This window comes from Stegostoma tigrinum, chromosome 7, assembly GCF_030684315.1.
Source record: "Stegostoma tigrinum isolate sSteTig4 chromosome 7, sSteTig4.hap1, whole genome shotgun sequence".
Taxonomy (NCBI): domain Eukaryota; kingdom Metazoa; phylum Chordata; class Chondrichthyes; order Orectolobiformes; family Stegostomatidae; genus Stegostoma; species Stegostoma tigrinum.
Window position 1 is genome coordinate 8,275,629 of NC_081360.1, and position 27,531 is coordinate 8,303,159.

At 43.5% G+C, this 27,531-nt stretch overlaps 1 protein-coding gene across 11 annotated transcripts in view; it reads left to right on the forward strand.

Annotated features, from left to right (window-relative positions):
• The window catches only part of LOC125453844 (aldehyde oxidase 1-like), a 121,858-nt gene that overhangs the window by 35,397 nt on the left and 58,930 nt on the right, over window positions 1–27,531 (forward strand). For all 11 annotated transcript variants that reach the window (XR_009445915.1, XR_009445917.1, XR_009445918.1 and 8 more), the window contains 7 exons: window positions 2,823–2,915; window positions 6,279–6,430; window positions 7,708–7,801; window positions 9,180–9,289; window positions 17,783–17,967; window positions 18,427–18,601; window positions 19,553–19,642. Coding sequence is in view for 7 of the 11 variants with exons in the window: in XM_059647034.1 (XP_059503017.1) it covers window positions 2,823–2,915; window positions 6,279–6,430; window positions 7,708–7,801; window positions 9,180–9,289; window positions 17,783–17,967; window positions 18,427–18,601; window positions 19,553–19,642 (899 nt within the window). In the remaining 4 variants the exon portion in view is untranslated. The remainder of the gene's footprint in view (window positions 1–2,822; window positions 2,916–6,278; window positions 6,431–7,707; window positions 7,802–9,179; window positions 9,290–17,782; window positions 17,968–18,426; window positions 18,602–19,552; window positions 19,643–27,531) is intronic.

Sequence of the window (27,531 nt, forward strand, 5' to 3'; positions counted from 1 at the left end):
TTATCAGCTCAAGCCAGGATATTGCTCAGATCTTGTTGCACTTAAACATGGACTGCTTTCAGTATCTGAGGAGTTGAAAATGGTGCTGAACATTGTGCAATCATCGGTGAATCATTTCCACTATAAGCCTGTTTAACTAGACATTTATAACTTCTTTAAAGGTTAATCTTGGTCTAATTCTGACTTTTACCCTACAATTAAACTTATAAAAGATTTACCAGTTGGATCCCTACGTTGCCATAAATTTCCAGCTACTCATTTTATCTCAGTCCCACTGTGGCAAGTCTCCCTCATTCTGATCATGCAGATTACTTTGAAGTATTTGCATCATTGTCTCTTTACGTGCCAGATGTCCAGTGTGTGCGGTCATATACCTTACTAATCTGGCTCAATTCTTGACACATCATGGAAAAAGGAAGCTGCAGAACAGTTTTTAAATTTCAAACAAAGAATAACAGGGTTGTGGAATAAATTCCCAGGGATGCCCTTTGAAGCATCATTGGGATTGATGGGCCAAAGAGGTGGGAAAGGAATGGATGAAAATTTACGAAAAGGCGCAGGACATTTACCTGATGCTTTTTTGCGGGGTGTTGATTTAAAAAAAACACTGATGTTTTATTCTTATTTGAAAAGAATCATTGTTGAGTGTTCAATAACTTTATTTTGTGCTTCAGCAAATAAAGCAATTTGCAATGAGTAAGTAAGTGTGGAAGCCCTTACTGAGCTATTTTTAAAACAGAAAGTGTCTCCTTTTACGGGTCTTTTCCATTTTGTTTGAAGCTGCCATTATTCATTTGTTTGACTTCCTTCTGCCACCTGATCTAACATGGCTGCTCCCTTTCAGGATTTTCTTTTCAGGGCAGTAGTCCAGATTTCTTCTGTTTACAGCCTTTCCCATCATCTCACTGTTCTCACCCACTATCTGGCTGTATTTTTTGTGAAAATCGCAAAGGCAGATGTAACATTTTCTGTTTTTCTGTATCGGCAGTTCCTACTATCTCTGCAACAAGTTAGTTACTGTTCAGTTAGGCTGATTTTGTAACTTCTCAGATATTTTATGTTCAAACATACACCACTTCTTTTTGTAATCTGCACCTTTTAATCTATAAAGATTGAGCTTTCTCCTCATGGCCTTGCTATATCTCTACCTTTTCTTACATATCCTATGCAATTGACCTTCTTACACAGTATAATGGTGTATTGAGAATGTTTGAGCGGGACAATCCTGGGCTATGGAATTTGGCCCTAGATTGGTGAGTGGGCTCCTGGTGCAGCCAATCACAGGGTCAGGACCACCAGACCTTTGGGCACTCCTCAACAAACAGGTGTCCCTGCAGTACAATGAAATAATAACATTTCTGAAAAAAACAGGCCCTTGGAGCACTGAAGAAACCCATCTAAATGAACCTGCGCCCAAACGCTCCAATGTCCTCCTTACTCAGCTGGAAGGTGGCAACTGCACCACCTGTGCTGATCTACCAGACGGCACGGTGGCTCAGTGGTTAGCACTGCAGCCTCACAGCACCAGGGACCCGGGTTCGATTCCAGCCTCGGGCCACTGTCTGTGTGGATTTTGCACATTCTCTCCATGTTTGCATGGGTTTCCTCCGGGTGCTCCGGTTTCCTTCCACAGTCCAAAGATGTGCAGGTTAGGTGGATTGGCCATGCTAAATTGCCCGTAGTGTTCAGGGGTGTGTGGGTTATAGGGGGATGGGTCTGGGTGGGATGCTTCAAGGGGCAGTGTGGACTTGTTGGGCCGAAAGGCCTGTTTCCACACTGTAGGCAATCTAATCTAATCTAATCTATGCCCACAGTGCCATTGAGGCTTCAAAATTGCTTCTCACTGGGGCCTTAGTTTGCTGCCTGCCTCTAAGAAGGAGAGGGTCAGTCCATTCACAGTCCTGTACTCGGAATGTTCCCGACAATGAGAATGCATCAGGGTGCCATTACAGGGCAGCTCTCCTCCTTCAAAGCCAGCACAGTGGAGCCAAAAAAATAGTTTCTTAATGCTATATAGTACTCTGTGCACTCTAAGCCCCTTTGTAACCAGCTGGGACAAGAAATAATTCTACATCAGTGATTACTTTTCACCAGTCGATTCCTAAGCCCTATGATTGTCTGTTCTCTCTCAGTTCATCTGCATCATTTGAAAATTTGCCTATTCAGATGGTATTTAAGACTGACATTTTCATCCACTTGGTTGCTTGTTGCAGCTCTCCCATCAATGGATGTTCTGCTGGGAAATGAGGATTACTCTTTTTTTTTCTCATGCTTCCATATAATTTTGATTGGAACTGTCATGAAAATGACACCATCACAGATCTCCTTTTTCCACTTTTCCCTTTCATATTCTTCATGCTAACTATTTGTCAGTTCTGGTGAAGCATCACCAATCTGAAATGTTAACTCTGTTTTTCACTCTCCTTTATGCTGCCTCATCTGCTGTGCATCTCTCATTTTTTCATCTCCTGGAAGCCTCAGTGCAAGGAGTGGAAACTGATATTTTTCACACAGTGAGTGGTTAGTATCTGAAATGTACAATCTGAGATAGCGGTAACGGGAGATTCAGTTGTGGCTTTTATAAAGCAATTGACCATTATCTGAAAAGGACCAAACTGCGAAGTTACATGTTTAAAAGGTGGTGGTAGACACTAGTTAAATCGAACTTACAGGGAGTTGGTAAATAAATGATGGGCTGAATGGACTCTTCCTGTGCCACAACCATTCTCTGGTTCTATGACTTGAACCTGAGCTGTAGATACCACTGTGTTACCTGGTCATATCATTAGTTACATCTCAGACTTTTTCTTGTTGTCTACTAGGTCCTAATATGAAGTTTAAGGGTGCCGTTCACCCAGTGATTATCCATCCTGCCAAAGTTTCTGAGCTCCACTCAATACAGTTCACGGAGGAGGGTGAGTTTTTACCTTTCATAAACAAATCTCACAACCTAACCTTCCTTCCGTACTACCCCACCTCCCACATTTTTTTCCACCCTTATAGATACAGCTTCACTGCCGTTTTACAACCGTGACCCAGAATAATGAGGCCTGAAGACCATTCAACTACATGAGGCATCACAATTCTAGTTTATCCGCATATGCTAATTTGAGTACTCAAACAAATGCGAATGACAATTATATACCCCAGCCTCCTGATACCCCCTCTACAGCCACCCCAAACTCTGCCATCTCAATGACTGCCACCTAATTTCTTACACTTAAATCGAGGAAACAGTTCGGACGAGGGCCTTGATTTTTGTGGACTCTGTTACTGACGCACAGTGGTGTAGGAAATTCAGATCTAGTAGTCTTGCTTTCATATCTGACAGAGCATATTTTTGTTGGAAGAGGTAATGGAAAAGGGCGCTGAACACAATTCTCACAAGATGGAAAACTAAGCTCAGCAGGACCATTTGAACTCTCTGCTAAGTTCAAGCAGGCTCCATTTTCACTGGAGTGAGGGCCTTAGGCCACAGCGTGTGAGTTATAAACTTTGAATCGATATGAATGCTCTTAAAGAGTAGATGGAGCCTGTTTTAACTATCAATGTGCGAAGTGATTTCACTGCAGCCCTTTAAGTTATAGGGGAGAGAAGAAAACCCAAATTGCCTATATCTCTGAGTTGGAAAAAGTTTTGTGTGTGTGGTTTCAATTTGATAAAATCCTACGTGCTTGTCATCATAGCATAATTGCTGCTTGACTTGGGATTGGTTAGCTCAGTTGAAGGCTAGATTGTGATGCAGGATAACATCAATAGCATGGGTTCAATTCCCAGCCCAGGTTATAGGCTGTGTCTGTGGTAGGTGATGAAAAAAACCAACAGGAGAGGAAGTCCTATTTTACTTTATCCTCATCAATCTGCCTGAAAAAAGATACATCTGTCCATAACAGTATCAGTAAGAGTGACCACATCGAACAGTCCTTGTGGAGACAAAGTCCTGCCTTCACATTGAACACATTCTCCACCATGTTGTGTGAAAGCACCATTGTGCTGACTGGGAGAGTCTTCAACAGCTCAAGAGTAGGCATTTGTGAGGTTCTGTAGGCCATCAGCAGCAACAGAAATAAAGCACCCACAATCTGTAAACTCATGGCCAACAGTGTCAACAACTGTACCATTATCACAATGCCAGATAGTCGACCCTACTGGAATGAAGAGTGCAGGAGGGCACCAGGAGTGACACAAGGCATAGCAAAAACTGAGGTGTCAATCTTGTGAAGCTCCAACAGAGGACTACTTGATGTCAAGCAGCGTATACAATGAATGACAGAGCTAAGCAATCCCTGAACCACCAGATTATACCTTATCTCTGCAGTCCTGCCACATCCAATTTTGAATGGTGGTGGGCAATTTTTAAAAATTAACAGGAGGAGTGGGCTCCACAATTATCCCCATTCTCAATGATGGGGGAAGCTAGAACATTATTGTAAAAGTCAAGGTGGAAGTATTTCAAACATTGACAACTAGAAGTGCTGAGTGGATTGTCCATTCCGGCCCTCCTGAGGACATCAACATCACAGATGTCAATCTTCAGTCAATTCAATTCACGTGATATCAAGAAATGACTGAAGGTACTGGATGCTGCAAAAGCTATGAGCCCTGACAACATTCTGGCAATACTACTGAAGACCTGTGCTGCACAATTTGTCACACCCCAGCCAAGTTGTTCCAGTACACCTACAACAATAGCAACAATTTGATAAAGTTATCATGGAAAATTGTCCAAGTATATCCCATCTTGCAAAAACAAGAAAAATAGAAACCATCCAATTTCTGCCCATTCATCTATTCTCAATCATTAACACAGTCATAGAAGGTGTCATCATCAGTGTTATCCACGGGGTTGCCAAGTAAACTACTCCTATCCCATGAAATGATTGAAAAAGAAACCGACTCGGCAGGTCCTGTGGGTGACTCGTTTATGCTTCTCTTAACACAACTAAAAAGTTTTTGAAGATAACAAAGTGTGGGGCTGGATGAACTCAGCAGGCCAAGCAGCATCTTAGGAGCACAAAAGCTGACGTTTCGGGCCTAGACCCTTCATTAGAAAAGGGGTATGGGGAAAGGATTCTGAAATAAATAGGGAGAGAGGGGGAGGCAGACTGAAGATGGATAGAGGAGAAGATAGGTGGAGAGGAGAGTATGGGTGGGGAGGTAAGGAGGGGATAGGTCAGTCCGGGGAGGACGGACAGGTCAAGGGGTCAGGATGAGATTAGTAGGTAGGAAATGGAGGTGCAGCTTGAGGTGGGAGGAGGGGATAGGTGAGGGGAAGTACAGGTTAGGCAGGCGGGGACGAGCTGGGCTGGTTTTGGGATGCAGTGGGGGGGAGGGGAGATTTTGAAGCTGGTGAAATCCACATTGATACCATTGGGCTGCAGGGTTCCCAAGCAGAATATGAGTTGCTGTTCCTGCAACCTACGGGCGGCATCATTATGGCACTGCAGGAGGCCCAGGATGGACATGTTATCTAAGGAATGGGAGGGGGATTTGAAGTGGTCCGCGACTGGGAGGTGCAGTGAATATGAGTTGAATATCTATTTGAATAGCTGTGAACTACATGGCTATGAATCCACTACAGCAAGGTAAAATGAGACTGGATGAATCTTGACCAATAGCCTGGGTAGATTGAGTCAAATGATCTGATTCAGCAATGTGAATTTTCTTATTTTTTTAAATCAATTTGCTCATATTTGTGAGAATTGCATTCATTGCCCTTTCCTAATTGCCCTGGAGAATTTCTACGGATATAAGCGATTCCCTCCATTATTAGAAGCAAGCGTCTTTAAACTTACCTGCAACTGTAAATGGGTTGAAGTTTCCAAAAAGTGATAGCGAGCAATGTGAACTATTTCAGCTGCATTGGGAAAGCAGCTAACATAACCAAAGACCTCTTCCACCTGGTTGTACTCTCTTTCACCTTCTTCTGGCAGGCAGAAGATATAAAAGTTTGCAAATATGACTTAACGACAGCTTCTTCCCTGCTGTTATCAAGTTTTTGAATGGACCTCTTAGTAATATTGATGTTAATTTTGATCTCGCTCTCTGCAGTTTCTTGGCAGCTTAACATTGTATCCTGTGCTCTGTTTGTTACCTTGATGGGCTTGTATGGTACGATCTGCCTGTAAAGCCCATAAAACAACACTTTTCACTGTACCTTTTGGTACATGTGACGGTAATTAACCAAATCAAATCTTCCACAGTGAAGGGTTCAACAATGTTATGGTTAAGACATAAATTTCTAAGCTGATCAGTTCCTTTGATTCTTTGCCTGGCAGGACTAAGACTCGGTGCTGCTTGCAGTCTAGGCCATGTGAAGGATGTCTTGGAAAAAGCCACTGCAGAGTTCGCTACAGAGAAAACTGAAACCTTCCAAGCACTTGTAGAACAGCTCCGTGTTTTAGGTGGAGAACAGATTCGGAATTTGGCGGTATGTAGTTAGCCCTCAACTGCATGTTTAAAACGACAATAGATGCAGTCAGTGCTGCTCTTTGGAGTAAAAAAGATGGTCAAAACCAAGGGACTTGGTGATGCAATAAGTTAAATGCTATTATTTCATTTTTGCATGAAAATCTAATTCATTTGAGGCTGGTGAGGAGAACAGAAAGTGTCATGGTTGAGTGGTGCACTTAGCTGAATTGGGAGAAGGAATTTGATAAAATTTGACACCGAAGGGTTGTAAAAACTGTTAAAATTTATAGAATTCATGGCCCATAATTTGGATTCTTCTTCTGGATTTTGGGTTCAATCTTCCTGCTAAGGCAGGTTGCAGGAAATGAGTATGGAAAGAAATCATTGGGAAACAAACGGAACTCTCATTGGTATCTTCTGAATTATGGACATTGTAATTGCTGCTATTGCATTAGTTTCATGCCTTGAGGACCAGGCAGGTGAAATTACATTATGTGGCTATTGGAACCTACTTACCGGCCATTGAAGCAGAATTATCACAGAATATGGAAAATAATTGATTTGTAATCAAGAGTACAATTCTGACTGTGAATTAAGCAGCCAGTACTAAGATGGGGTAAATGTCTAGTCGTATCGTATAGAACAACCTGCCACATAGATCTAACTCTGAAGTTTCTTTTAATTTTTCTATAATCAGAATTTAATGAATGGGTGGAAATGGGTAGATCTTGTTTGTTCTATATTAATTATACTGTTTTCAAATAGAGGGATTTTTCAGGAGTTGGAGCATTTCTTTGCTGTGTTTAACATCAACCACTTTCTCCCTTAAAGGGCCTTTACATTCTGTAAAGATTAGGATTTGAGTTCTATTTCCAGAAAGGAGGTGAGGGGATGTTTGTCCTCTGCTTGTCAATTTGTAATTCCTTCTTCAACCTTTAACAGTGTAATCCCTTTTTCATGGCTGTCCTTCCACCATGTCCTTGAACTATTCAGCAGGACAGATGGGGGATGCATCTGTTCGCAACCTAAATAGAAAAGGACTTTTTTGAGGGATGGGAGACTCAGAGGTAGATTTTAATTTTCGCCAGTGCTAATAAACTGGAGGTATCGTTGGCCTAGACATGTCAATCAAAATTTTTTGTGACAGATTTGAAGTGGGCACTAATAACTAGTCATCACTCTATCATAAGGCTACATACAGCAGGATGGAGATATTGATAGGTTTAACCGCAATGGGGCAGGAAAGTCAACAAGATAACAATGATAAATGTTAACTCCCTGCTATTGATGTTCTAGTCACTTGGAGGTAACATTGTGAGTGGATCCCCCACGTCTGATCTGAACCCCATTCTAGCAGCAAGCAAATGCGTCCTTGAATTAGCATCAAAAGGTAGGTATTCAGAGTTTTGGATTGTCACTTTTACAGTGATAGTGACAAAAACTGGAATTGGTTATTTGTGCCTTGAGCTCATTCTGCTGGCATTTAGTTAGATTATGACTGGTTTGTAATTCAGCTCAAATCATGTCCATTTGATTCAATCTTGGTTTTGTAATTTTCCATTGACTCCAAGTCTGATCAGTTTCTGAGGTAACAGATTTGCTGACTTGCACTGTGTGCAGAAGTATCTGCTGACAGTACCCCATAGCACTGTAATTTTAAGGCTTGATCCTCTCCCACCTTGTCCTGAACTCAATCTGCTCTGTACTCGTCTTTAATATCTCAATTAGCTTGTGCTCAATTGTGGTAAGCAAGGGAATATAATCCTAGTCCAAGCAATTTGACCTCAAGGTTGGACCCTTTTTTTTATTTGTTCATGCGATACGAATGTAGCTGACCTTTCATTGCCCATCAGGAAGTCGGGAAGATGAATGACTTTAAGGGGACCTTGCAGCTGGTGGTGTTCCATGCTGGCATGGTCCTTCTAGATGGTCATGGCTACAATTTGGAAGGTGCTGTCATAAAAATTTACAACACAGAAAAGGCCTGTTGGCCCGTTGTGACTGCGCCGGTCAAAAACAACCACCTAAGCTTTCCAATCCCATTTATCAGCACTTGGCCCATAGCCTTGTTAGAATTCGCATTGCAAGTGTGAGGGTTTCTGCCTCAACCATCCATACAGGCAGTGAGTTCCAGGTTCCCACCATTCTCTGGGAAAAAAGATTTTTCTCAAACCTCCTCAGAACCTTCTGCCCTTACCTTAAGTCTATGCCCCTTGGTCATTGATCACTACTTCAAGGGGAAAATCTTTCCTCCAGTCTACACTATCTATACTTCTCATAATTTTATACGTATTAGGGATGTCAAAAGCACCTTAACGAATTATTGCAGTGCAGCTGGTAAATGGGATGTACTGTTGTCACTGTGTGTTGGTGGAAGGGGGTAAATATAGAAGGCACTGGATGGAGTGCCAATCAAGTAAGCTGCTTTGAGCAGTGTGGGTATTGAGCTTCTTCAGTGTCATTAGAGCTGCACTCATCCAAAGGGGTTTGTCCAACTGTCTTTCTCTCTCTTTGAGCTCTATCTTATCGTTTACTCCCTACTCCACCTTTTTACTCCTCCCTTTTTTCTACAAATAAACTGACGCTTTCCCAGCCACCATCAGTTCTGAGGAAGAGTCATGGGACCCAAAATGTTAACTCTGTTTTCTCCTCCACAGATGCTGCCAGACCTGCTGAGCTTTTCCAATAACTTTGTTTTTGCATCAGAACAAGTGTTTTTTTCCCAGTATTACAGAGGTATAGATGTTTACTTTTATTACTTCCAACAGGAGGAAGAAGAGAAATCCATTTAGATGAAAATTTCTTTGCTGGTTTTGGTAAAACGTCACTGAGGCCAGAAGAATTATTGCTGTCAGTTTTCATACCATTTTCCAGAAAGGTAGGTAATTGAAGAGGTAATTGGTGTGATCAGAAAGTGTGCTGAAAAGTCAGCTGTGAAAATCAGCATCAGTGACAAATGACATATCTTTTCCCTTGATGAGTGAGAAGGAACAATCAAATTTGAAGACAGAGTGGCAAGTCGGAAGGGCTCCTTGCTAAAAGTGGTCTAGATTTATTTTGTTATTAAAGCTTATGGTGAAAGGACACAATGCTATCTTGCATTTATTTAGCACCTTCCACATAAAAAAGCATACAAAGGCATTTTGCAAAGAGCTGATCACACGAAATTGAGATATTGGGAGGATTGTCTATCAGCTTGGTTTTAAACCAGTTCTGAGGAAGGGTCACCGGATCCAAAATGTTATCTCTGTTTTCTCCTCCACAGATGCTGCCAGACCTGCTGAGCTTTTCCAGCAACTTTGTTTTTGTTCCTGGTTTTAAAACTGGTTTGAGGACCCATTAAATTAATGAGTTAGATGCTGAAGATTGAGGGAAGGAAGAAAATCCAGATCATAGTCCATAACAAGGTCAACACTTTCCTGCTGATGATCGTGATATGTGTAACTGGCCAGTGTCAGAATTCTTGGAGAGTTAAACAGCCACCAATGCCAGAAACACAGGGGTGATGAGTGACTTGAACATGTCACTAGGATAAGACCAGCAGAGTTCTAAAGGTGTTCAGTGACAGTGAAGGAACACGAGATACTTCTAAGTCAGGATGGTGTGTGGTTTGGAGGAGCGCTTGTAGATAATGGTATTTTCATGTATCTGCTATCTTTACTCTTCTCAGTGGTGGAGGTCACAAGTTTTGAAACTGCTATCTAAGGAGCATTGATGAGTTGTGGCAGATCATCTTTTGAATAGTATACTTCGCTGCCACTATGCATTGGTGGTGAAGGGAATAAATATTGAAGGTGTTAAATGTAGTGCTGATCAAGTGACTTACTTTGCCGTGGATGTTTTGTCAAGCTTCTCGAGGGCTGTTGGTGATAGATTCATTCAGGTGAATCAAAACTATTTCACCACATGGGGGTGGCACGGTGTGACTCAGTGGTTAGCATTGCTGCCTTACAGTGACAGGGATCTGGTTCAATTCCAGCCTTAGACAACTGTCTGTTTGTATACTCTGAGTCTGCATGGGTTTCCTCCAGGTGCTCCGGTTTTCTCCCATAGTCCAAAGATGTATAGATTGTCTGGATTGCCCTTGCTAGAAAAATTGCACATTGCCTCCAGGAACATGCAGGATGGGTCGATTAACCGTGGGAAAGGCAGGATTACAGGGATAGTGGGCTAGGCCTGCTTGGGATGCTGCTTGGATGTGGTCTTGAGGGCTGAATGGTCTGCTTGCACATTGTAGGGATTCTATGATGACTGAATGATTCCTGATTTGTGCCTTGTGGATAGAGGCCAGGCTGTCAGGAGACAGGGGATCAATTGCTTGCCACAGAATTCCCAAACATTGATCTGCCCTTCTCGGCACTATTCTTACTTGGATGATCCAGTTGGGTTTCTGGTAAATGATAACCCTCAAGATGCCGATGGTAAGGAATTTAGTAATAGGCATGCCATTACATATCAAGGTGATGATTGGATTGTGGCTTGTTGAAGATGGTCAAGGCCTGGCACTTGTAGAACTAATGTTATTTGCCATTTATCAGTCCAAGCCTGAAGTTCAGGAATTGCTGCATTTGGGCATGGACTGCTGAAGAGACGTGAATGGTGCTGAACATTGTGCAATCCATCAGTAAACATCCTCTCTTCTGACTTTATCATAAAGGGAAGTTCATTGCTGAAACAGCCTGAATATATTTGGGTATAGGACACTCTTCTGAAAACTTCCTGCAGAGATGTTCTAGGGCTGAGATGATAGTTTCCAACAACAGTTCCAGGTGACAACCCTTTCAATGATTCTAGAGCGGAAAGGGCGATAAGAGATGGTCCAGTACTTGCAAGGATAGATGATCTGAAGATGTATTTCCTAAAGGAAGGATGATAACAGTGGTTTGAGAGAGAGAGAGAGAGACACTTATAAAATGATTTATAATTGTCAAGTAGGCATGGGGGCCACAAGCAAGCAGCAATTTAGTGGGAATGGAATGAAGATTGAAAAGCTGATAACTGTAAATGTTTGTAGGTAATACTAAGGTTGTCTTTTAAAAGTCTGGGGATTTGTGTGTGTGGCATCCGTCAGTTATGAGAGGCCATGGATTTGCACCTGGAAAGTTTTGATTCAGCTGCCGGTGGTAGCGCACCATCTGTTGTGGCTGTACAGGCCCACACGGGAGTGATAGTCTCAGTTGCAGCGACTGCATTTGAAGACAGTCTCCTCCAGTGTTGCCGTGTTGCTGTCTTTCTGTCGAGCGCGCTTTTCCTCAGCAGCAAGCCCCAGTTTCTCGTCTCCTAGCTCCAGCCCTCAGCGTAGTTCCTGTCTCCAGAGTGAATGATCGTTTGCAACGTCTTCCCATCTCTCGACGCCCAGGTCCATTGACTTCATGTCCCTTTTGCAGAAGTCTTTGGAATGAAGATGAGGTCATCCTTGTGCTCTCTTGCCTATGGCCAATTCCCTGCATAGCACATCTTTTGGGATCCTCCCATCCGGCATATGATGTACGTGATCCAACCAGCAGAGGCAGCGTTGTTGGAGTAGGGTGAAGAGGCTGGGTTCCTGGGCATGGGTGAGGACTTCGGTGCTGGTGACTCGGTCAGTCCACTTGATGTCCAGAATGCGTCTCAGGCTGAGAAGATGGAAAGCGTTGAGATGCCGCTAGAGTAGATGCTCCAGGTCTCGCTGCCGTAAAGCAGTGTGCTGAGGACGCACGCCCTGTAGACTGCAATCTTGGTGTTTGTAGTCAGCTTTTTGTTCTCCCAGACTCTTTTGGTCAGCCTGGCGAATGTGGAGGCTGCTTGTCCGATCCCCCCGTTGATCTCAGAGTCCAGGGAGAGGCTGCTATCTTGGTGGAGCTGAGGTATGTGAATTCGTGGACTACCTCCAGCTCGTAGTTGTTGCTAGTGATGACAGGGGGGTGCTCAACACCTTGACCCAGCACGTTGGTCTTCTTCAGGCTAATGGTCAGGGTGAATTCCTGGCGGGCTCTTGAGAGGTTGTCCATAAAGTGTTGCAGTTGCTCTTCAGAGTGTGCTGCCAACGCTGCTTCGTCTGCAAACAACATGTCTCTAATGAGTACTTCACGAGCCTTGGATTTTGTCCTCAGCTGGGACAGACTAAACAGCCTTCCGTCCGATCTGGTGTGGAGGTGGACACCATCAATTGATGTTCCAAATGCGTGTTTCAGCATGACTGCGAAGATGCCGAACAGGGTGGGGGCAAGCACACAGCCCTGCTTCACACTGCTGCGGATGTTGAAAGCCTCCGAAGTAGAGCCGTCAAATTGAACAACGCCTTTCATATCTGCGTGAAATGATTGGACTATTCTGAGGAGTCTTGGAGGACAACCAATCCTGGTGAGGATTTTAAACAAGCCATCTCTGCTCACAAGGTCGAATGCCTTCGTGAGGTCAATGAAAGCGACACAGAGTGGTTGTCTTTGCTCTCGGCATTTCTCTTGTAGCTGTCGGAGGGAGAAGATTGTGTCGATTGTGGAGCATTCTGACCTGAAACCGCACTGGGATTCGGGGTATACCCTTTCGGTGATTTTCTATAGTCTGTTCAGGACTACGCGGGCGAAGACCTTCCCAATGATGCTCAGCAGCGAGATTCCTCTGTAGTTGTTACAGTTGCTTCCGTCCCATTTGTTCTTATAGATGGTGACAATGTTGCAGTCTTTTATGTCTTGCGCACCGTTCCCTCCTCCCAGCACTGGCACAGTAGTTCCAGCAGGTGGCTAAGCAGAACTCCCTTTGCTCACTTGATGACCTCTGGTGGGATTCCATCCAGCCCTGGTGCCTTCCCAGTGGGTAAGCCGTTGATAGCTCTGCTCAGCTCATCAGCAGTCGGCAACGTGTCCAGTTCCTCCATGACCGGCAGGCATTCCATGGTGATTAATGCATTGTCCGAGATGCCGTTTTCCCTGGAGTAGAGTTCAGAGTAATGCTTATGCCCCAACCCTCTGCTTGCTTTTGTCTTTGATGATCTCGCCTGTCCTGGATTTTAGTGGAGCTGTCTTGCTCTGTGTTGGACCGATGGCTTTCTTGATCCCCTCATGCATTCCACGTATGTTGCCTGTGTCAAACGATAGCTGGATGCCTTTGCATAGTTGTAACCAGTGGTCATTTGCACAGTATCTGGCTGTCTTCTGTGCATTGTTTCTTGCTGTCCTCAGCGCTTGCAGTGTTACCTGGGTGGGTTGGTGTTTATATTTCAACAGTGCAGCATTCTTTGCCTCAATGGTCGCGTTGAGCTCATTCGCGTTTGCTTCGAACCAACCGTCTGTCTTGCTCTGCTTCTTCCTGAAGGTCTTCAACACAGTGCTGTGGATAGTGTCCCTTAGAGAGTCCCATCTCTACTGAGCGGCTCCTTCTGGTGGGTCTCCAAGGAGGGCATCCTCCAGTGACTTGATGAATACTGCCGCTTTTGTCTGAATGTTGGGTCATAGTAGCACCGATATGCAGCTTGCCTGCAGGCTTGGCTTAGTGCATCTTCTTTGGTTGGAGTCTGAGTTTGCAGCAAACCAGGGAGTGATCCGTGTCACAGTCGGCACTCTGAAAGGACCAAGTCATGAACATTTTTCAGGTGACTGCGTCTCGTGAGAATCAGGTCTAGCTGGTGCCAGTGTTTGGAGCAGGGATGTTGCCATGAAATTTTGTGCTGAGCTTTGGCCTGGAAGTAGGTGTTGGTGACACATAGTTCGTGGAGCATGCAAAGCTCGAGCAGTCGTTGTCCATTGTCATTCATGTTGCCAACCCCATATCGTTCCACACAGCCTGGCCAGACGTTGTGGTCGGCACCCACTCTGGCATTGAAGTCGCCAAGTAGCAGCAACTGTTCCTGATTCGGGACCGCCTGTATTTTCTTTGAAAGCTGGTCATAAAACTCTTCTTTTGCGTCTTGTGTGGAATAGAGGGTTGGGGCATAAGCGCCGACAAGGTTGACAGGTCCATCGAAGGTGTGCAATCGAAGTGAGAGGATCCGCTCCAATCCATCCTTGCTGGGTTCCACTATCTTCAATAGCGAGTTCTTCACGTCAAAGCCGACACCATGCTCTCTGGTCTGTCTATGCCTCTCCCCTGCCAGGAGAAGGTATAATCTCTCTCACGTAAGTTTCCTGATTCTGGGAGCCTTGTCTCCTTGAAGCGCTGCAATGTCCACTTGGAGTTGTAGCAGTTCGTTGTTAATCACTGCTGTCTCACGGGTGTCCCTGATGGCTCGAAGGTCGTCTGACAGACCAGTTTTCATGGTCCTTACGTTCCAGCATCCAAGTCTGAATGCTGGCTTCTTTCCTTGTTTTCTTGTTGTTTTGCTTGGTGCAGTGCTTACAGTCCGTGATTCAGGATACTCCAGTGGAGTGTGTGGACTGTGGCGGGACAGTGCCTAATTGGCTAGGGCCTGCCCGGCTTGAGGCAGGTGGTAGCTGTTCAGTGAGGGGCGATGGCCTCTCCCTCTGTCGAAAGCAACCCGTGGCGCCTTGCTCTACGCTAACTGAGCATGGCTTACAACCAGTAGACTGCTGCTTTCCTTGTTTTGCCACCACGGTGAGGCGATGCTGGAGTGTCCTCTCCAGGGCGCAGGGCTGGGCAGGGTTTTATGAGAGATTGGCAGTTGCCCATGCAGCACTTCTCCCCTCTCCACGCCACCAGTGTTGTCCAAGGGAAGGGCAGGGGCTGATACAACTTGGCACCGGTGTTGCCACAGGAGTTGCCTGGGCTTTAGTGAAATGGCAAACAATGAGAGGTGAAGATTTCCATAGTTTCAAAGTCTTAGGAAACACAGGCCTCGATTTTGAGATAGGTTGGATGTTTTAAGTCAGGGGGAGAATGTGTTTCTGAGGAAACCCGTCCCCGTGTACTGTGGAGTTTAAAGGTCTTTGTTTGTACAGGGATTCCCTGTCTGGAATGCATTCTCATTGACAGATATGGTCCCTGTTAGGCAAGGAGAATGCTTGAAGCAAACTGCTAGCCAAAGGGGCAAGGCAAAAACCTGCTGTTGCTGTGGTGGGAGGATGGGGCAAGGTCTGAAATCTGGCATTGCATCTCGCTGCTAGAGCAGGGGTAAAGCTGTGGTCTGATCCAAGGTGACAAATATGACCTGATCATGGGAGGTGGAATCTGCACCCTTTCATGGGATCTTATAATAATAATAGAACATTACAGCACAGTACAGGCCCTTCGGCCCTCGATGTTGTGCCGACCTTCATACTGATCTCAAGCCCATCTAACCTACACTATTCCATGTACATCCATATGCTTGTCCAATGACGACTTAAATGTACCTAAAGTTGGTGAATCTACTACCGTTGCAGGCAAAGCGTTCCATCTTGTCCTAGGCAAGACACTTAACTTTCACCCTGATGCTATCCTTGACTGCCCTGAGCTGCTTGGTTTCCTGAATTCTAGAAGACTAGCTGACCAGATTTAAAATAATAAGATAGGATACATGTGAGGCTTATTATCTCTGTTGAATGTTTAAGTGGACAGTTTGACTTCTGGGAGTGGCTTCAGTAATAATCCTTCACAGAAAATATAGGAAATTGTTTGAAGAATTTGAAGAGGATGCCTGGATATGAAAGCATTGTTCAAATCTTGGATGGATCTAGGCTTTATAAAGAGGTACTGATCTGTGTTTGACATGAGAGAGAAAATGGACCTCATGGAAGTGGTGTTCACAAAGGAGGAAAAGCCCTCCTTCAAATGTGACGCCATTTTAGCCACAAAGAAATTATGACGCCAAGTAAGTTGCTTCAAAAGACATTTGGGATGCATTGCCCTGCATTCAGGGTGTAAAGCCAGCACAAAGGTGTTGATTAGCAGTGGGGAAGTGCTAAATTTGGATAGTCCACTCCTCAGCTTTCCCGGTAGGGAAGCCCAATGAATAATCCTGTTACAGAAATAGTCACCATTGAATGGTGTAGGCCTCAAGTTTGTCATTGTTCAAGACTCTCCAGCAGTTTCCTGGACTGTTAGTTAAAAGTGGGATTTTAATTACTTTTTTTTAAAACACCCTGCGCTCTCTATCTTTGCAAAAGCCTCTGTGATCCTGGCATCAGATCAGTTGCCAGTGAAGGGATGACTGATGCCAATGCTGTCTTCGATGATGTTCAGACTGAACTTTGGACCACTGCCAGCTCCCTGCTGTTGTGGGAGCTACCAGTGAAGCGTCACATTGGCTTATGAATGAGCAGATCAAGGAGAAGTAATTCTTCCCAGTTTTGTTTCATCCAGGGCTATGTGGTATTTGATGGGACTTGGCCCTTCAAGAACAACATTTGCATCTTATCAGTTCCGAATTAGTCATGTCAGATTCAAAAGATTAACACTGTTTCTCTCCACAACAAAGTGTTGGAGTTAAGGGGAATTGGGAGCTGCGTAGAGATGAGTTGAGTCTCACTCAGTGGGAGATGCAAATCCATGGAATGAAGGCACTCACTGCTCATGAGAGGGATTCTGAATTCGCCATTTAAACTCTAATTGGAAACTTTTTCTTGCAGTTAGAAATCCGATTTTTTTTCCCCATTTTTTCCCAAACTTCTCACTGTTGCCCATGCTCAAGGGACCAGGGCATTCCACTCAGGATTTCTATGCCTAGCTGGAACCATGTGATCTCTGCGTGACAGTGCAGTATGAGCATATGAACTCAGAGTCCCGCTAGCCTGCTCCAACAATCACTCCAACATCCACAGATGCTGCCAGACGTGTTGAGTTTCTCCAGCATTTTCTGTGTTTATTTCATATTATCCCTTCCCCAAACGAATAGGTTCACACAAAGTATATGAGTTGCCAGTAACTACAATTCAGAATCAGCCAGTCCTTTCAAAAGGAAGAGGAGTGGCAGGAGAAATGCTCAATATTTACAGAGCACAGGTCAAACTTTAGTTACCCTGCAGTAATTTGGCCAAATATGGACGCCATACTTCAGGAATGTGGAGAGACTGCAAGAACTGGTGTTATTCTCCTCAGACTAAACTCAGTAAGGTGCAATTTAATAAAGGTGTTTAAAATGATAAAGTATTTCAAAAGTAGGAGAGAAATTGTTTACACTAGCAGGTCTGTTAACCAAAGGTTGGAGATTTAAGATAATTAGCAAAAGAACCAGATGGGACATAGGTTTTTAATTGTCTAATGAGTGTGGACTGCCTTAATTGAAATGGTAATGGAAGCCTTTAAATAGTAGTTTTCGAAAGGGAATTTGATCAGTATTTGAAACTGAAAGGTTTGCTGAGCTATGGCAATGGAATCATGGAGTGGGACTAATTGTATTGCTCTTTTCATAAGTTGGCACCAGCACCAGAGGCTGAATTACCTCCTTCTGTGCTATGTCATTCTCTGAAATATAGAAAAACATACAAAACAGGTTGGTTATTCTGTCACCTTGTTGCAGTGGCAGATTGTGTTCGCATTTCGCCAGGCCTCCCGTCGGGAAAATGCCTTCTCCATTGTGAATGCTGGAATGCAGGTCGTGTTCAAAGATGAGACGAATGTTGTTGCTAACCTGAGGATGTTCTTCGGAGGAGTGGGCCCCACAACAGTGTACGCAAAGAGATGCAGCAAGGAACTAACTAACCGGTAAGCCTGAAAATATTCAGAATATTGATGTGGTAAAGCTGGAGAACCCTTTTTGATGACAGAGCAAAAAGCAAAGTTTGTCTACTTGTTATATTCCATTCTCCCTTTTTTTTGGCCAACTTACCAGGAAATTGTAGCTGTATTGGTTTTCTTTTTCTTGGTTTATATTTAATTTGAGATGAACAGCAGCCAGAGCTATAGAGCTACACCTATCTTTCTAGTAGTAATTTGAATTCAAATTTACTTCCGTTTTTCAGAAACCTGGAGCAGCACCTACATTTAACATCTGTATCACCAGGAATCTTGTCTTATCAATGCATGATTTTTTTGTTGCGTTAGCAAGTTACTATTGCACTTGTTCACACTTACAATCTAGGTAGCTCAGCTTGATTGGCTGTACGTATCACAACTGCTCAGATTCTGAGTGTGTAACCTGTAACCTGTTCATTCCTGAAACAGATCCTGGGATGAGAATCTGCTGAATCAGGCCTGTGAGATGCTGCTTGATGATATTTCACTCCCTGACTCAGCACCAGGGGGGAGTGTGAAGTTCCGGAGGACATTGACCATCAGTTTCTTCTACAAGTTCTACCTACAAGTGTGGCAGAGACTGCAGCAACTGTTGGGCAAGGAGGCAAGTTACACCTGTTCCATGGCTGGTGACATGGGAGTAGTCAGAAAGGGATTTTGGTTGGTCATGAAAAGGGTAATGATAGGGTTCATTATGGAGGAAGTTAAAACAACAGAAGACTTAAATGGTCCACACGGGGCTCAGAAAGGCCTCTCCATGTCCTCCTGCGTCCCATGAAGGGCAGTCGCTAAAGGGAGAACCTGTTCATATGTCCTGAACCCCTTCATGTCCCAATCAACTGCAGACTGTGAACACTCCTTTAATTTTGGAATTTGCCGTATTAGTTTGTCAAATTTGGTGAAGGTGTGAAGGGAATGGGGTTAAAAAAAGGGTACATGGTATGTTATTGTGAAAGTACTTTGAACCTTTGACTTCTGCTGCCTCAAAAACTTTCAAAACAATTTAGAGAATGAGAGCTGTGGGGTGGGGGGGGTGCGGATTGCCTGGTGTGTCTCTGTCTATTGTATTTGATTAATTCATATTGAACCTGTCAAAATGCTCAAGTGGATACAGCTACATGTAAGTGAGAACATGCAAAAAATCAACATAAGGACTTGCAAAAACTAAAATTGAAGGTCAGGCTAAGACCAGCTGGTGAATCAAGCCAAACCCTGCACAATATGATGATTGGAATAATTTGAGTGAATACTTTTTTATTCCTGTCACCCATGTAATCTCCCGGATAGGCAGGAGAAACAGTGCAATTTCCAGGGCCAAGAAGAAGTATGATACTCTGGAAAAATCCTTTAATCTACTCAGTTAAAGCCAGTCCAGGACATCATGTGGTGTGAGATACTTAGCTTCTAGGTGATTTGGTCTTTGCTGCAGTTAGGAATGAGCTCAACTTCCTGCTGAAAACAATGCAAGGAGCCATCATTCATCCTACCAGCTTGCAATAGAAGCACCACTCTCTGCATTACTTAAACTCACAGCTCCTTTTCATTTTCTGTTTAGGATCCGTTTGGAGTAAACATCCCAGAGCGATTCCGTAGTGCAACAATCCCATTTTCGATTAAGCTACCTCAGGGCTTCCAAAGGCTCCAGGTCAGTTGATCTTTGAGAAGGATATCAATAATGAAGATGATTGATCAAAGGGCCATCATGTTTGAACTTTTACAAAAATGTGCCTCAAATTGGATGTCTTGATGAAATAGATTGTTTTTTGTGAATTGACAGTTCATGATACCTATTTTTACACTAGCGAAGGTTAAGCTGGAAGCTGGTGAGAAGAGGCTGGATTTGAAGCAAATGCAAGATAGAGATTGAGTAGTCTGATCCACTAATTAGCCAGTGCTTTATACTGTTTCTGTTCAACAAAACATTGCATTTATACAACACCTTCAACATAATAAAAATCCCAAGGTACTCATAGGAACAGTTATCAGTTGGAGTTTGACAAACAGCCATATGCAGAATATTAGCTTAGAACTTGCAGTTGGCATCAATGCTCAGTGCACTGCTGCTTTTTATGAATATTTCTGCAACCTGACCCCTTTATAGTTTGAGTTGTATCTTCTGATCCAAGTTGAAGCATTAACAGGTCAGCACAGCCATCCCAGGAGAAGATTGTGGGTGCAAGCAAAGCTGGAAGATGAGGGGACACTCCATCTTTCACAATCATGGCTGTCATATTTATACTTTTATAGATTTTTACATTTTTCTAGATCCAGCCCTTTCTGCGGCAGGCTAAGTCAGTAAGTGGATGAGGTGGGCAGGTGGTGGGTCAGTAAAGGAGGAGTCAGGAGTGGACAACTCAAGGGTGCTTGGGAGAAGTTGGTACAGGATGGGATGGGTAGTCCAATAGTTGGAGAGTAGTCGGGTGTTGGTGGGCTAGTCAGGTCAGACAATGGGGTGTTGGGGGACGGCAGTGATGGTGGTCAGACAGTCTGATGTTCAGACGTGCAGTCGGATGGTAAGGGGTATTACTTGGGTAGTTTGTTGGTGTAGGGAAGTCTGATCAAAGGGTCAGTTGATTTGTGGGCTGTGGAGGTGGAGTGGGTGGGCATTAGGTTCGGTACAGCAGGTGGTGCTCAGCTGAGATACACTGACTGATTTACGATTCAGAACCAGTCTTAAGATGCTTTGCAAATATTTTCTCATCATGGCCTCAGTTTGGTGCTTGAATGTTATCAAGACTTCAGACCTGTGAGGGCAGAGGGGTAGGGTAAGTGCCTGTTAGAAGAAGGGTGCAGAAGATGCCTGTGAGATCTGGGAGTGGGGAAACAACACCTGTGAGAATTGAGGAAATTCCTGTGAGAGCAGTGGGGGTATGGAGAAGATACCTGTGAGAGCAGAGTGTGTTTAGATGGCTGGGTAGGTCTGTAGGACATGTCTAAGTGGGGGTGCAAGAGGGGAAGAGAGACATGTGAGAGAAGGGAGGTAATCATTGCTTAATCCACATGTACTTTAAGTATAAAAACATCCCTAGCTTCCCATGAAGACTTTTCGGGCAGGATTTGGAGAGAAGCCATGCTCACTATTTAACAAACCGCAAGATTACAAGGAGTCAACACTTTGTCAGTGAACCATGGATACCATTGGAGCTTGTGACTGAGAAGTTGTCTGGTGACTCCACTGGGAGTCAAAATCCACAATTTGGGAAGCCCAAACTGCCAAACATTTCCAGAGGCAGAGCAAGTATTCAGTTACATCCTATGTATCTAAGTGTCTTCCTTGGGTTCAAGGTTAAAGATTTTCATGAAAGGCTTGCAGGCATCAGGAAATCAGCCCACTGGTATGTTCAACTTTCCAGGCAATTGCAGCATGTGTAAGCATCAAGAATTCTGTGGGGTTCTCATGTGCATTTCTTGACTTGCCCATCAACAATGTTCCTGAGACCTGACGACTTCAACCATTAAGTCAAATGGCCAGAATTTGACCAAGATGATATGCTTAAGGAGCATCTTAAAGGTGGAGAGAGACGTAAAGTGGAAAGGTACTGAGGTTTAGGTAGGGGATCCCAGGGATTTGGGCAACAGTAGCAGATAGTGGTTCAGATGTCTGATTTGATGTATTAGCAGTGCCACCCAGCAGTGCAGCATTGATCCAAAAGCATTGCCTTCCCCTAATGCAGGATTAACACAGGTTTGTGGAAACCAAATGTCAACCAAATGTTAGGATTGCCAGACAGGTAAAAAAGCAACATTCGTTGAATTTGCCTTTTACCCTTTTGGTATTTGCATGGAGGTTTTGGCCAACAAAGGATTAAGACTTGGAGGTTAAGAATCATAGAGGATTAAATCAAAAGGACTATAAAGTTACCAAAATAGTAGCAGACCTGAGGATTAGAGGGATTCAAGAATATAGCGCACAAAGAACAACAAACTGGAAGGAGATTGAGCAATAGAAATGAAATTAATATTTTCCTTATTTCGTCATGGGATTTGGATGTCCTGGCTAGGCCAATATGTGTTTCCCATCCCTGGTTGCCCTTGAAAGGTGGTGGTGAGTTGCCTTCTTGAACCACTGCAGTCCATCTGGTGTGGATAGACTGTCAGTGCCCTGAAAGAGGGTGTTCCAGGATTTTGACAGTGACAGTGAAGGAAAAACAATATATTTCAAAGTCAGAATGGTGTGTTGCTCGGAGGGAACCTCGTAGTTGGTTCTGTTCTGATAAATCTGCTCCCCTTCTTGATAGTAGTGGTCATTAGGTTGGAAGGTGCTGTCTGAGGATCTTTGGTAAATTTCTGTACTTCATCTTGTTAATGGTATGTACTGTTGTTACTGACCATTGGTGGTGGAGGGAATGAATGATGGCAGATATGGTACCAATCAAGCAAGCATTTTTGTCTTGAATGGTGTCAAGCTTCTTGCGTGTTGCTGGAGCTGCACCCATCCAAACAAGTGGAAAGTATTCCATCACACTGCTGATTTGTGCGTTGTAAATTATTTACCGTAGGATTCTAAGCCTCTAGCTTGCTCTTATAACCACACTGTGGCTAGTCCTGCTCAGTTTCTGGTCAATGCTAACCCTCAATTTTGTTAGTGATAGTAATGCTACTGAATGCCAAAGCACAACTGCTAGCTTCTCTTTTACTGAAAATGGCACTTCTGTGGTGTCAGTGTTAAAACATAAGAACATTAGGCTTAGGTGCAGATGTGGGCCATTCAGCTCATTGAGTTTGATACTTCATTCAATGAGATCATGCTGATCTGATAATCCTGAAGCCCACTTTCTTGCCTTTTTGCTATAATCACTGATTTCCGTTACTCTGTCTATCTCAGCCTTGGACATACTTGATAACCCAGCATTTACAACCTAAGGAATTCCATAGATTCACTACTCTCTGAGAGAATAAATTCCTTCTCATCCCTGTCTTAAGTGTACAATCCCCTTTTTGAAGGTTATGCCCTCTGGTCCTAGAATCTCGCACAAAAGGCAACATCCTTTCTGCATCTACCCTGTCAAGCTCCCTAAAAATCTTGTATGTTTCAATACAACCACATCTCATTCCTCTAAATTCCAATGAGTATAGGCCCAAGCCACTCAACCTCTCCTCAAAAAAAAAACCCTCCATGCTCAGGATCCATATAATGAACCTTTGCTGGACTACCTCCAGAGCTGGTATTCCTTGGGTAAAGCTACCAAATCTCTTTGTAATATTCTAGGCCTGGTCTAACTGGGATTGTGCCTAGTTTTAATAAATCTTCCATGTACTTCAGAGAATCATAGAATCTCTACAGTGTGGATACAGGCCATTCAGCCCAACAAGTTCACACCAACCTTCCGAACAGCATCCCACCCAGATCCATCCCTCTATTCTTTCCCTGTAACCCTGCATTTCCCATGGCTAACACACGTAAACTACACATCCCTGAACACCAATGGCAATTTAGCATGGCCAATCCACCTAACCTGCACATCTTTGGACTGTGAGAGGAAATCGGAGCACTTGGGAGAAATCCACACTGACATAGGGAGAATGTGCAAACTCCACGCAGACAGTCGCCTGAGGGTGGAATTGAATCCTGGTCACTGGCGTTGTGAGGCAGCAGTGCTAACCATTGAGCCACCATGTTGCCCTTGAACATATCTTAGCCTCCATTTGGGGATAAGTGATGATAATATGATGGAGTTCCTTGTCAAGATTGTGAGTGGGATCGTGATTCTGAAACTAAGGCGCTATATCTAAGTAGAGGAAATTTCAATGGTATGGGGCATGAGTTGGCTATGATACATTAAGGATCAGTACTGAAAGGGATTACAGCGAAAAGGCAGTTGCAAACATTCAAAGAGTGCATGGGTGAACTGCAACAATTATTCAGTTCTGGCAGCATCTGTGAAGAAGAAAAAGGGTGTTAGCATTTTGGGTCTGGTGGCCCATCATCAGTTCTGAGAAAGGGTCACCAGACCCAAAACGTTAGCTCTGTTTTTTTTTTCCTTCACAGATGCTACCAGACCTGCTGAGCTTTTCCAGCAACCTTGTCTTTGTTCCTGAAATACAACATATGCAGATCTTTTAGTTTTTATTAACTGTTTCTGTCTGACACAAAAGGAAAACAGGAAAGGTGGCCAAACCATGCTTTACAAGAGAAATAAGACAAGGCATTAGATTCATGGAAGAGGCATACAAATTGGTTGAAAAGAAATACAGACCTGAGGAATGGGAACAATTTAGAATTCAGCAAAGGAAGACAAAAGAACTCATTAAGAAGGGAAAAATAGAGTATGAGAGTGAGCTTGAGGAGCACAAAGCAATTTCCTGTGAATGTTTCTGTAGATATGTGAAGCGAAGAAGTTTGGCGAAAACTGATTTATGTCCCTTACGGTCAGAAGCAGGGGAATTTATAATAGGGAAAAAAAAATGACTGACCAACTAACTGGTTTTGTGCTCACAAAGGAGGATACAAATCACATACCAGAAATGATGGAGAAAACAGTTTAGTGAGATGGAGGAGCTGAAGGAAATCCGTATTAGTAGGTAAGTGGCAGATTCATGGCTGGTAAATCCCCAGAGCTTGATAACCACATCCCAGAGTACTCAAGGAAGAGACCCTAGAAATAGTCGATGCATTAATGGTTGCCTTCCAAGATGCTGGAATAGTTTTTACAGATCAGAGGGGCGCGAATGTAACCCCTCTATTTAAAAAGGGCAATAGAGAAAAAAATGGGAGTTGTAGACCAGTAAGGTTGATGCCAGAAGTGGAGAAAGTGTGAGAGTCCATTATAAAAGATTTAATGGCAGAGCACTTGGAAAGCAGTGGCAGGATTGGACATAGTAAAAAAGTACCCTGAATGCTAGAAATCAGAAACAATAACAGAAATTCCTAGAGAAACTCCAGCAACTATGGAGAAAAAGCAGAGTTAATGTTCTGGTTCCAGTGACCTTTCGTCATAACTTCTTTCTTTTTTCTGCAGAAGCGTCACTGGATCAAAAACCTGAACTCTGCTTTCTGTCCATAGATGCTGCCAAATCTGCTGAGTTTCTCTGGAAATTTATGTTTTTGTTTTGTACAGAGTCAGTATGAATTCACAAAAGAAAAATCATGCTTGGTGAATCTCCTGGAATTCTTTGAGAATGTAATTAGTCAAATTGATGAGAAAGATCCAGTGGATGTGGTTTATTTGGACTTTCAAAATATTTTTGACAAAGTCTCACATAAAAGATTAGCATGTAAAATTAAAGTGTGTGGAATTGAGAGTGGTCCATTGAGATTGATGGAAAACTGACTGGTATATAGGAAACAAAGTGTCGGAATAAAGAGGACTTTTTTTCAAATGGTGGGTAGTGACTAATGGGGGGTACTGCAGGGATCAGTGCTAGGACCCCAGCGATTCACAATATACTTTAGTGATTTGGTTGAGGGAACTAAAAATAATATCACCAAGTTTGAAGATGACACAAAGATGGATGGGCAGTTGAAAAATGAGAAGGATACAGAGATATTACCGTGATTTAGGCAAGTTGAGTGAGTGGAAAAATGCACGCATATAACATGGATAAATGTGGTGTTATCCACTTTACCAAAGCAAACTAACAAAGGCAGATTATTATCTGGCTATAGGCTGAGACGAGGACTTACGAGACCTCAGCGTCCTTGTGTATCAGTTGCTGAGGGTAAACACACAGGTGAAGCTGGTGGTGGAAAGGCAAATGGTATGTTGGCTTTCATAGAGAGAGCATTCGAGCATTGGAGAAGGGATGTGTTGCTGCAAATTTGGCAACTTCAGGATATCCCTGTCATTCTCACTATCCCAGGCTCTGTCCCTCATCCAAGGAAAAAAGGTGATAAGTTGATAGGGTTTTTGATTTATTGCTTGGGATTCTGCCACAGCTATGTCATACATTATTAGTGTAGTACACCCTGGCAAATGCCTTTGGATTCCTCTTAATTTCCCAAGCAGTGTAGTCAGATTCTTTCACTGTATTTTGCTCAGAAGTATTAACTGGCTATTTCTGTTTAAGATTCCAATGTCTGGCAGCAAACTCCACACAGTCACCCAAGGCTGGAATCGAACCCCGGTCCCCGGCGCTGTGAGGCTACAGCGCTAACCACTGAGCCACCGTGGCCTGAAGTCAAAGTTCTCCACTGGGGATAGGCTGATTTTAATAGGATCTGATTTGAGCAGTAAATTAAAACAGAAATGCGGGTGCTGGGGATCTGAAACAAAAACAGAAATTGCTGATGAAACTTGATAGGTCTAGCAGCATCTATGGGGAGAAGGCCAGAGTTAATGTTTCAAGTCCAGTGACTCTTCTAAGAACTGGTTTGGGTATGATGTAGCCGGAGCAGACTGGAAGCAGATACTATCAGGTAAATCTGTCTCAAAATGATGGGATATATTTGACAGGATTTGAAATAGCAGAGGTGCTTGCAAAAATTTTTAATTCTCTGGTCACAGGAGAGATCTGAAGGACTGGAGGACAATCAATGTGGTACCATTCTTCAAGAAATGAGAAAAGGAGAAAACCATGGAACTATAGGCCAGACAATCTAAACTCAGTGGTGGGGAAGTTATTGGAAGCAATTTTGAGGGACAGTACTAATCCGTTTTTAGAGGGACAGGCATTGATCAGAAACAGTCAACATGCTGTTTTTAAGGGTAGTCATGTCTGACCAACTTGACAGAATTTTTTGAAGAGGAAACCAGCTGTGTAGCTGAGGATAGTGCCTTTGATGTGATCTGTTTGGGCTTCAGTGAGGATTTTGACAAGGCCCCACGTGGGATACTGATAACAAAGTGGCTGAGTGGCAGGAAGTAGAGGATGATGATTGAGGGTGTTTTCCTGTCTGGAAGTCTGTCCGTTGTGGCTCCACAAGGATCAGTATTGGGGCACTTGTGCTTTATATAAATAATTTTAGACTTGAAAGTGGGAAGGTAGATCAGTAAGTTTGCAGATGACACAAAAAGAGGGGGTGCTGGGAATAGTAAGGAGGATAGCCTTAGATTACAGGAGTATATAAATGGGCTGGTCAGGTGGGTTGATCAAATGGAAATGGAATTCAATTCATGACATCACTAAACATGAGGTGATTTACCTGAGCGGGACAAACAAGCCAAGGGAATACACGATGAATAGTAGGACACTGGGAAACTCCAAGGTTCAGAGGGATCTTGGTGTGTAGATTCATCAGTCCCTTAAGGAATCAAGATGGGTGGATGAAATGGTTATGAAGTCATATGGTATATTGCCTATATTAGGAGAGGTTTATCAACACAGAGGTTATGCTGGAACTGTATGAAATATTGGTTAGGGCATAGCTGGAGTATTGTGTGCCGCTCTGGTATCCACATTATTGGAGGAATGTGATAGCACTGCAGAGGGTGCAGAGGAGATTTACCAGGATGTTGCATGAACTGGAGAGTTTCACTTATAGAGAGAGATTGGTCAGACTGGTGTTTCTCCTTAGAGCAGAGGGAATTGAAATGGTACATATTAGAGATGTATAAAATTATGAGGGGCATAGATAGTTAGACAGGAAAAGATCTT